This window comes from Larimichthys crocea, chromosome VI (assembly GCF_000972845.2).
Source record: "Larimichthys crocea isolate SSNF chromosome VI, L_crocea_2.0, whole genome shotgun sequence".
Classification (NCBI taxonomy): Eukaryota; Metazoa; Chordata; class Actinopteri; family Sciaenidae; genus Larimichthys; species Larimichthys crocea.
The window spans coordinates 16,781,703-16,793,393 of NC_040016.1; the positions used below are offsets into that span (position 1 = coordinate 16,781,703).

Genomic DNA, 11,691 nt, shown 5'->3' on the forward strand with positions numbered 1-11,691 from the left:
AAGTAAATATAGACATGTTATCAGCAAAATACTGACCCAATGAATGTACTTAGAAAAAGTAGTCAAGGCAAGAAAACTTGCTCCTGTGATTGTTTTTAGCCATCATTCCTAAATCATTCAGTGCTTTGATACCCACTACAGTAATATTTCGATTTATACTACAGATATCATACACATTATCATTTATTTATTGTCTGTACCATAAAACATAATTTCTTAGATTGTGAAGGGATATTACATATTACCTGCAGATTTCTTCACTGAAAACATGAGCTTTTCTTCACATTTTTCACTTCATAATGAGAAAACAAGTGAAGAACGTCAGTTTAAGTAATATTTTTCTTTTATAATTTTGTAAGTTAACCTGTCCTTAGGTTACACAGGGTCATGTGGGCCTTAAGGTCCTCGGCAGTAACAATTGTTCTCAATACTGTGGTGACCAGGGTCGAAGAGCCCTTATGTTGTTTTATAGACATAATAGATAGCTTGCCGATGACGTTTCATTAACATAAACAAACAACAGTGTCTCCAGACTTGAATGTGCTGACAGTAACACTGGCATGGGTGAATACATTCTCTTTGACTAATTCTGACCACCAGCATGAGTTTGGGAGAACGTTTTTATGAATTTTCTATCCTTAGGTTACACAAGGTCACGTGTGGGCCTTGAGGTCCTCAGTAGTACTAATTGTACAAACGTGAGACCGACTCAGGCACTTCTGACGTACTTCGAGAGTGTCTCTAATTCTCCTTGGCCAAGAATCAATAAATAATACAGCATAAGACATCAGAGGCTCCTGAACACTTTCTTCCCTCCTGAACTCACCATTGACCTTTGACTTCAGCAATTTCTCTATAACAATAAGAAAAACTTGTTTATTATAAAGTAACAGTACACTCACTATATATTGTTTACACTGTATATTGTATTAATTTAAATTTGATAACAAACAAGGATGTTTGAAGGCCCTATACTTGCATGGTTCATCCACACAGGTGTTTTTGCTTGATGAGACTCCTTCCCAAGACCGTCGCTGTGTCCAAAATCCTTCTATATTAACTACACACTATACATTTACTGAGTGCCATAAGGGCCTTTTCAAGGTTGCTGTCAAAGTATGCCAATGTTCGAAAGAGGATGATGTGTTAAAGCAAAACATACAGGGGTATACAATCTTCAGGAGTGTTTTTATTTCTTGCATGTTTTCGTGTGAAAATAGAACGCGATCGATCTTTCGTGAAATCAAATAACGGTACTTGAAACTCAAGAGATATCGACAGTGCAACAATCAAGTCATTGTGCCATGATAAGTTGGTCTCACAGTATCAAAGACTCTTTGCTCTAGGTGAGACTTACTGAGGTTTCTTTTGCTAAAACAGTGTTCATGATACATAGCTTAGAAATGGTGGTTTCAGTCAAGAATAATCGATACAAAAGGTCAAATCACTGAGAAAAAGAAACACAAGAACATTGGAGTTCTTGATCAGTGTTATTTCTGCACTACAGGTGTTTTTTCATTCTTATTACTGTGACCTTAGCCAGCGTAACAATCCAAAAGGGAGCCTGTGTTTCGGTGTGTGTCAGGACTTGGCTGAACCCCAGTTTCTTGTACAGGGCCACAGCAGCAGTCTGAGTGGAGCTAGTCTCCAGCGTCACCTCAGAGATGCCTCGTTCCTTACAGAAGTCAACCACAGTCTGAGCCAACCTGAGGCCCAAGCCCATGCGTCTGCACAATGGTGAGATGATCATCCTAAACAGTTCTGCGTGTTTTTCCTTTCCGCTTTGTTTGGTCACTACAGCCACCATACCCATGATCTGGGCTCTCCCATCAACCTCAGCCTCAGCCACCCAGAAAAAGTCATCAGGTTTGCTCAGATAGTTAGCAGGGATGTCCTGCATGTCCGTCTGGAGTTTCTCCCTGACAAAACTGGCATATAGCTTATGACAGCAGTAATAGACAAGGCCAATCCAGACTCCTGGTAACATCACAGCCCCAAACATGGAGCCAAGGAGGTAGCCAGCAACACATAGAGCCAGGGTGATGACGAGGTAGAAAGGGCTGCTCATAGCCCTGTAAAAACATGGACCGATGTGCTCCCGGATGCCGATGCTGAACAGGTTGCGCACTGCATCCTTGTCTGAGGGACGGAACCGGCGGATCACCAGCTGCATGACTAGAACGAACTAGAGAAAAATAAAATAAGTTATTAATGTTCGAGCATTAATCAATTCATATACAACTATATAGGGTGAGGCAATACACAACAACAATAGGACTTAAGGCATTGAGACACAGAATAAGCTATATAAAGATCTCACCTTGTGCTTTGGGTGTTTAGGCAAAAAAAAAAATGTATTAATCAAAATAGTATCACTACATAAATAGATAAATAAAACAATTAAACTATAATCATTTGTTACAACGTTTTACTTACTCACTTAAGATTGTTCAAAGCCAAAAACCAGGTCAATCACTGATTTTCTATCAGATAATCATCTTTCAAAAATCCCACCTAAATGATGCCATGTGCTAAACTGCAGGTGGTGGAATGTAACTAAATACAAGTGCACACAGTGCTGTGCTTTATGCTACTTTACAGAGTAAATTATTGTACTCTTTACTTTACTGCATTTGTATACTCACTAGTTACTTTTTACAGGTTCAGATTGATACAAATTATAATTAATATTCAACAATAATCCATTAATAAATCATGACAGTATAGTATAGGTAGGATATTTATTTTTATGCCTTTTCATAATGAATAGGCTACTTTTACTTTTAGTACTCTATATTTTGATGCCAGTACATTTCTACTTTAAGTGAAATTGATTGACTGAATGCATGACTTTTATTTGTAACGTGATTATTTCTGTTATTAGCTATTAAGTTTGTTCTGCTTTTTGTTCAAAGATCTGAATGCTTCTTCCTCCACTGCTTGCTCACTTATTGTACGTTACTTGCAGTTTTCAACCACATGTAACAGACCCACTGCCAGTTACTAGGAGATACAGCCTATAACATCTAGTTTAATTCACAGTGACTGTAGTAATATTTTTAATTAATATAGCTGGAAATCACAGTAATATACTGTGTTTATACAGTAAACAGACACAATATTACTGTAGAAAAATGACAATATACATTATAAGAGTCATCTTAAGTTACTTTAAGTTCACAAAAATTTTTGCAAACAGTAACCCACCACTAAATTGCTGTAAAAACTGCACAATTTTACTGCTAGGTTACAGTACAGTGTTGTACCATAGTCACAGTAATTACTTGTAATTTACCATTTTTACTGCATGTATTAAAGATAAAGCTACCCTGCAGTAAAGTAGCTCATCCATAATGAATATGCCACTTTTGCTTGTTGTACTTTAAATTTTAAAGGCCATCACATTTGCACTTTTACTGAAGTGAAATTTCAATGCATGACTTTAGTTTGTAACATATGATTATTTCTGTTATGTTTATTTTTTCTGCTTTTTGTTCAAAGATCTGAATGCTTCTTCCTCCACAGCTTGCTCACTTATTGTACGTTACTTGCAGTTTTCAACCACATGTAACAGACCCACTGTTAGTTACTAGGAGATACAGCCTATAACATTTAGTTCAATTCACAGTGACTGTAGTAATTTTTTAAAATTAATATATCTAGAAATCACAGTAATATACTGTGTTTATACAGTAACCAGACACAATATTACTGTAGAAAAACTACACAATTTTACTGCTAGGTTACAGTACAGTGTTGTACCATAGTCACAGTAATTACTTGTAAATTTTAAAGGCCATCACATTTGCACTTTTACTGAAGTGAAATTTGAATGCATGACTTTAGTTTGTAACATATGATTATTTCTGTTATGTTTTTTTTCTGCTTTTTGTTCAAAGATCTGAATGCTTCTTCCTCCACTGCTTGCTCACTTATTGTAAGTTATTTCAGTCCCATGTAACAGACCCACTGTTAGTTAACTATTGCTGCATACAGCCTATAGTTGACCTGCAGCCGGCTGATAACACGCACACACAGGTCACAGTACAGCTAAGCTGGCTAACTAAACCTCCATACAGTCCGAAAGATTAACATAGTTTAACATGTTATGTGTGCAGGAAACCACGTTGAAGCATCGCATTCATTTCTTCCTTAACAGACTTAAATACAGCTGAACTAAATTCTCTATTAGCTGCGTTAAGAAAAAGCATCACATGTTAGGAAAACACTCGCTGCCTTACGTTTCTGAGGCAAACAGTGAAAGTGGTCCTTGTCGAGAAACAGCTGCACACACACAGTCCAACTATCTGTCTGACTGGACGAGCCTCTGAACATGACTGATGTGTGCAACTCGTTTAAAAGTTAACTTTTTTTCTTACAAAGAGGTCATATTTCAAGATGTTGGTTAGTTTTTATGTCGGGTCGAAGTACGAAGCGAAGCGAACAAAACAAAAAATAAAGATAACGCCACTCACTGTGTGGCCACGCCGCTTTTAACCTCTCATTGCTCCACAGTTCAACCTATGCGCTGTTATAATCTTTTATAAGCACTAATGTTTCCACAAACCTTCACTCCAGAAATCCCAACCTTTCGCTGCCTGTGAGACCGGATGCAGTTTGGTCCACACACTCGCCTGTAATGTTAACCTGGGGTGGACATCACTTCACAGAGGCAGTCAACAACCTCAGATCTGAACAAACGCAAAATGTAACCAATTAAGTTTGAGGAATTATGCACAATTTGTATTCTTCCCTACCTGCAATAAATTTAAATTAAAGACATCAACAATTAAAATATGTCCACGTTGTGCTCAATTAGTGGCTACGTCCATGGAATCACAGTAATTACTTGTAATTTTCCATTTTTGCTGTATGTATTATAGATAAAGCCAGTGGTTCCCAAAGTAGGGGTTGGCACCCACAGGGTAGCCACAGGATAAAACATAGTTCAATTTAAATTAGAACCCTTTTGATTTTCTTTGCCCCTCCTGACCCATGATGTGATTACAACAAATTCATTTAGCAAAACATTAGCTGAGGGCAATTAGCGTCATGCTAAACATTATGACATGTGTAGAAGTTAAGCTCAGGATATTTTTGTCCAAATGAAACATTGGTAATTGACCAAAGACAAAAAAAAGGAGGCCATCAGAGAAAGGCCATCAAATCAAGAATGGACTAGCTGTGCTCCAAGCATAGCATTATGTATTGAAGTATTGAACAAATATGGTTGTTAGATTATAAACAATGTTATGTTATGTTCTATGTGCTGTTATGCTTGTGTTTCTTTGCTGTGCAACTTTTGTATACCACCTCCAGGGATAGTGTGGGTTGCAAGTCACTGGCACCTTTATTTTGGGGGTGGCAGACTGAAAAGTTAGGGAACCCCTGTATGGAGCTACCCTGGAGTAGTAGTAGTAGTAGTTCATTCATAATGAATAGGCTAGTCCTACTTTTTGTACTTTATATTTTGAGGCCACTACTTAAGTTAAATGTGAATGTGTGCCTTTTATTAGTAACTACTATTACTACTGCTACTACTATTATTTCTATATTCGCTCATCATATCAATCATAAAATCCTCATGTGTTAAAATATCTATTAATCCGTGAGTTACTCATTTCTGTTCAAAACAAACAACAAGTCAGTTTTAAACGTGCATCAAAACACAGCTGATGGTAGTCTCAGTCAGTCAGAAGAGGTGATAAATTAATTCATAAATCCAAAAAAGCTACTCTGATATTTAAATAAACCAACATTACATCGGCTAAATAAATCATCTAAATTGTGAAATAATTAAACACAAAAAGTACATTTCTCCAAAATACAGTGATAAAAAACTAAAATGTGCTCAAGCATGGATGAGATACACTGTAAAATATATTATTGTACTTTTACAGTAAATTACTAGCTAATAATTTTAGTAATTTTTTTTTACAATAACATAGCTAAAAATACAGCAATCTACTGTGTTTATACAGTAACCAGACATACTATTAATGTATTTCAATGTAAAATTACAATGTGACATTGTAATAATCATCTGTAGTTCTCTAAGTTCTCAAAAACTTCAGTAACCCACCACAGAATTACTGTAAAACTACATTATTTTAGTTACAGTGCTGTACCCTAATCACAGGAATTACCTGTAATTTACCATTTGTATTGTATTATTATACAACTCATTTCCAGTTCATTATTGTACATTTACACAGTGTGTACTACATTAAAATATTGCACTTAGAAACTGTAGTTAACTTTTATGGCCATGCACTGGCATATATGTTTTTTTGTAATTAATCATTTTTATTGCATATTCACAAAGCATTTAGAGACAACATCTTCAAATTTGCATATTAAAAAATAGTTTTATCACCAATATGAACTTTGTTAATGAAGATTTTGTAACAAAACTTAAAAATAAAGGTTGATTATAATTTCATATTAGATATATTTAACATTTTTAAACAGAAATGTCTTTGTTTGTTTTGGTTGTATTGTTAAAAAAATGTTTTATGTCTGACGGAACTCTTGTTCCTCCACTAGGTGTCAGCAGTGCAATACAGTACCACACAGTATTCTTATGGTAGAACACATACAGCTTCTTCACAACATGCCCTCATACTCATACACTACATCTATCTATCTACTGAATTTACCAACATTGTAAAATGACACTGTTATAATATGTTAAAATCAGGGTTACCCAGCTATTTAGATGTTTTTAAATTATACGATGTTTGTTCCTATTTATTACATGTCACTTCCCTTTATTAATGTTTGACTGAGACTGGCAGGGTAAGGTAAAGTTCAGGTTAATGTATAAATAGAGGGATTCCAGAACAGAATGAGGGCCAGGGACAGGTCAGAGAGGTGACATTTAGATTGGGGATATACTGGATACTGATTAGGCGATATGCTGAAGATAACCGTTTAGATGCTATATATGCAAATTGTTAACAATTTGCAGGGGTTGAGACAGCCCATTTTTAGGAAAATGTATAAGAACCAACTGTCAGAGCTCCTCAGGGAGCCTTTTTCTCTGTAACCCCTTTGGTGTGTTGCACTGTGAAACACTCCTCTTGTACAAGAACAATAAATTCAACTTAAACTTTGATACTTTGAATCCGATCCTCCTTATTTAAGGGTTTTTTCTTTAAAATTCCCGTAACAGACACCACGGACAATCAGGATGGATGACAAAATTATAAATAGATGGACCTCCTCTCCACCATAGAGACCTGGAAGAAGACAGACTATACAAACACCTAATAGGCAAAGTTCAAGTGCACCATTCACACAGGTAAGGGAAAAGAACAGATACAGCAGAGAGAGAGAGAATACAAAGAGAGAGGGCTGAATCTCCTGGCGATCCAGACCTGAAAACATCTGGAATGAGGCAGCAATAGCCAGCAAAGCACTAGGACAAACATGGACTATAGTGCGAGTATTTAGATTTCAGAATAGTGAAGTGGGGAGGTGGATAGTAAAATAAATACTAAGTGCAGGTGTATATTTTTTAGGTGGAACGCTGTTCAGCACTGACATATTGACAGCAGGTAATGTTAACTTAGCTGGCTCCTTTTCCTACAGAAAGAAGCTGCACACACCCTTTGAATTGGGTTGTGGGTCATCGGGTTGTGGGTCACGGGATATGTATGTAATTGTATGGATTCAAAAAATCAAGCATTCGGGGCTATGTAACTTACTGTAGTGTTTCAGGAGAAACAACGAAATGGGATGGCGTTGGGAGATAACCCTTTTAATACTAGAGAGAGTGTTAACAGGTCTGTCTCTTGTACTTTCCTTAAGTCTTTAAGACTCAGACTGACCGGAGATAAAAACCTTTAAATCTACATAATTTGACTGATGTGAAAAAGTTAAAGAGAACTTGCATTTCTGAGATTTCTCATAATTTTTATGCTACAAGGACAAGCTCCACACAAAATAACAATGTTGTTTTTTGTCTTGTGCATGGATAATTAACCAAGTACGCTGGAAGTGGGGCGGCTGGGGGGGCTGCAGCCCCCGCAGGTGGTGAGAGGCTGAATGGAAATGCAAAAAAACCCAGTTGAAATAAAAAAGTAAAAAAAAATCACACTATTATTATACTATTGTCATTTTATTTACATAACTCAAACAACACATTTGACTATAAATGTCAGAAGCATGATTTGATTCACAAAATTTAGTACCGCAAACACGTAACGACCGTTTAAAGCGTCTACTCTGGACGTCAACAACTAGACTAGCACCAGCACTTTGAACAGGTCTTTCAAGGCAGGGTGGTTTAAAACCACCACACTCTCAGAGAGAGAGAGATGGACTTTAAATAAGGCTTTGGAGTTCGGAGGAAGGAGTTTTTTTTCTTCTTAACGTTTGTAAAAACTATAAAATCAGTTAGCCTCATCTAGGCTATTGTTACCGGCCAGCCCTGTCCCTTTAAGACGGTGGCCCGGCACGTGTGTGTGACGTACAGGTGCAAACAGGTAAACCCAGGAGCAGGGGTACACATCCAGTGTGTTAGATGTACACAGCAGAGTTAGCTCATGTGAACGCCCGAGTGTTTTAGCCCGCAGCAGTGTCCAGTCAGGTTTTGAATCGGCCCGGTGTGTGTTCTGCTTTTTGATAAAAAGAGAAATTAAATGTGCCACTACTTCGTCCTCCTTTCTTCCCACACTTTTGCCCGGACTCTCCGACGCCAGTTACCAGCAACGAGCCAAAACATCAAATCAGTTCCCAACTACGGTTCGGAGCGAGAGAAGGTTTAAAAAGGTAACACTATGTTACTTGTTTATAACGCTGTCTAGTGCCTAATCTCAGTACCTTGTGCGTGAAATTAAATATATGAGGTCTTAATTAAAGACATGTTCTGAGAAATACTTGCATTTCATGTGTGATTCAATGAAGCACATTTACATTCCTAGGTTGAGCATTACGTTGCCATCAAGTTGGCCTTATGATGTATTTCTAAAACCTCTGTAGGTCTAATACAGGTTGGTTGTGATTACATCTCATTGTAAATTATAGCCGGTATCACATGATTACTAGGCATATAAATAACCAAGTGTAACACCCTATCGAGAACGTTATTTATTTATGTATGTTGCCCTTTCGCATTATGACGTCATCGGTATGTTTCTCAGCCCCCCCCCCCCAACTGTGATGACTTTTTGTCGGGGACATGCAGCTTTACCCTCAGTCGTTTAGCAGTAGATTATCTAGCTATCAAGTGCACATTTAAACCCCATATAACCAACTCATGGAGCTAACATTATAGCTTAGGTAGCTTGCCAGCTACAACTGATGAAATCTGCCATCATAATATCATGTCATGTTTTTTCCATCCAGTTGTTCTTATGCACATTTTAAGTTTTGAATAGCTGAATAGAAGTGCAGAAAATGCTTTAAAAAATACTCAACAGCTGATGTTGAAACCTGATGCATTGATAAAAGCAAAATGTGACAAATGAAAAAAGACTTAACAAATAAGTCACAAGCTTCCATTCAAGCTCCCACTTCACTGAAGAGATTATAATATCATAGATGTAAACATCAGATCTGTGTGGAGTGATGTGGTTTTAAACCATTTGAGGTCTGACTGGCACTCTGAATTACACCAGCTTGTTGTGCCCTCCTCTTTGCAATAATGTAATAGCTCCTGACTGAAGATACTCTTTATCTCAGTGCACTTAAGTACAAATATTTCCATAATGGTAGTGGGTGAAAACACAGACAAATTCACATTCTCTTTTAAATTTCAGCAAATTAGGAAAGCAAGGTAACCTAATGTAGCCACAAGGGGGCACAAGCCAGTGTCTTATTGTGCCGGTCCCAAGCCCGGATAAATACAGAGGGTTGTGTCAGGAAGGGCATCCAACGTAAAACTTGTCAAATCAAACATGTGAATCGAATCTATGACTTCCATACCGGATCGGTTGAGGCCCGGGTTAACAACGACCGCCATCGGTGATGTTCACCTATAGGGTGCCAGTGGAAATTGGACTACTGTTGGTCAAAGAAGGAGAGGAGGAAGGCGTGTTCGTAGAATGAGGGAGAAGAGGAAAGCCAACAGTCTAGGACTAAGAGTAGGGACTTTGAATGTTGACATCCCAACACATGAAAGGAAATTGGTTAGAAATCACATTTTAAAAAATTCACAAGCAAATTATCTTTTCAGAAACAATGTTCCAACTACTCTGGACAGACCTCATGACCTGAGAGAGAGTGACATGGACTCTGATTATATAAAGATATTATTTGAATCTAATTTCATAAATATTGTACACATAACAACTTTTTTTTAAAGCATTCAAATAATGACTTATTTGAATATATCTCTGGTCAACATTTAGGCTGGTTGAAGCTGAGTTAGCATGAGAAAGCAGGATGCCAACGTAGAAAGCTATTTCTGGTACAACATTCGGTCCACCAAAGTAAGAAATGCAGTTTATTACAGTATGTGGAGAGGGAGCCAGGACAGGGCGAACAGAGCCAAAACCAGAAACAGAGATCCTGCCAGCTTCTTCTCTTTCCTTAGGTAGTTCTGAGAATGATTTTGGACTCAGTTGCTTGGTCTATCTCGAAGGTTTCCTTGAATAAAGTAGAAAATACATCTGTGGGGTGGCATTTAGCTCAGTCGGTAGAGCAGCCGCCCTGCTTGCTGCAGGGGCCTGGGTTCGAGTCCCGACCTGTGTGGCCTCTTCCCGCATGTCGTTCCCCATCTCTTTCCCCAAGTTTGTTGTTGATCTTCAGTTGTCCTATCAAAAAAGAAAATACATCTGTACAATATAGCCATCCCCAAAAGAGAGATGAGGTTGCAGAGGAAAAACTGAAGTAAACCAGGTATGACATAGGAATCATGGGGAAGAATGTCTCTGTGTAACAGTGCTTTTTTACCCACAGAATCTAATCTAGTCATTGTAGTGATGAAAATCAAAGCCTTTTTGTAGTTATTCAATATGAGTCACAACTGTGGCGACAACCAACATGGGTTTCGAAATAGTTTTTTAAAGTTTCAGTACAATGAGATCTCAGGGCCACTGTTGATTTTATTAACATTTACGACTGCAGACTTAAAGAAACATTATATAACTTTTCTACCATAAAATAACAGATTTTAAAACATTTTGATTCCACACTGACTTGTAATTGGGTGAATTACTTTATCCACATTCTGTGTACACAGACTAAACTTTGTTTGACAAGTAAACATAAAGGCCTACTGGAAATGTTAACATTCAGGGTTCCAGCTCATACAGGGGTGGATAAGTGTGGCACAAACATAATTGGTCAGTGATATCAATATAAGACAGACCTGAGTTAGACAAAGAGGCATGACAGGAACAATGAAGACTTTGTGTGTTACCGTTGTTGTGCTAAGTCTCATTTCAGTGTGCCATTTTTTTAATTTTTACCCATAATCAGGTGTTTTATAAAGTGAATATATATATATATATCTATATATAATATATATATATAATATATATATATATATATATATTATATATAAAAGTTGTAACACCAGTAGAAGTCTAGGAACAGAAACAAAAATAATTTCTATATTTTATATTATTTCTGTCTGTCAGGTAGATGTTTCAAAAATTCTCACTTCCTGATGGACTTGAAAATATGATTTTAATAGAACACATTTTGGGAAGTACATTTGTTTCCTGTTTCACACAGAGACAG

At 37.2% G+C, this 11,691-nt stretch overlaps 1 protein-coding gene across 2 annotated transcripts; it reads right to left on the reverse strand.

The window, feature by feature from the left end:
- Positions 1 to 1,184: 1,184 nt before the first annotated feature.
- On the reverse strand, positions 1,185 to 4,679 carry nat8l2 (N-acetyltransferase 8-like 2). 2 transcript variants are annotated; one of them, XM_010751213.3, is made up of 2 exons: positions 4,568 to 4,679; positions 1,185 to 2,185 (listed from the first exon to the last, which is right to left on the reverse strand). In XM_010751213.3, the coding sequence occupies exon 2, from the start codon at positions 2,171 to 2,173 to the stop codon at positions 1,502 to 1,504; it is 672 nt and encodes a 223-aa protein (XP_010749515.3). In that variant the 5' UTR covers positions 2,174 to 2,185; positions 4,568 to 4,679; the 3' UTR covers positions 1,185 to 1,501. The 2 variants fall into 2 exon arrangements, with proteins under 2 accessions (XP_010749515.3, XP_010749514.3); XM_010751212.3 differs by lacking the exon at positions 4,568 to 4,679 and adding an exon at positions 4,242 to 4,479.
- Between the last annotated feature and the right edge of the window lie 7,012 nt (positions 4,680 to 11,691).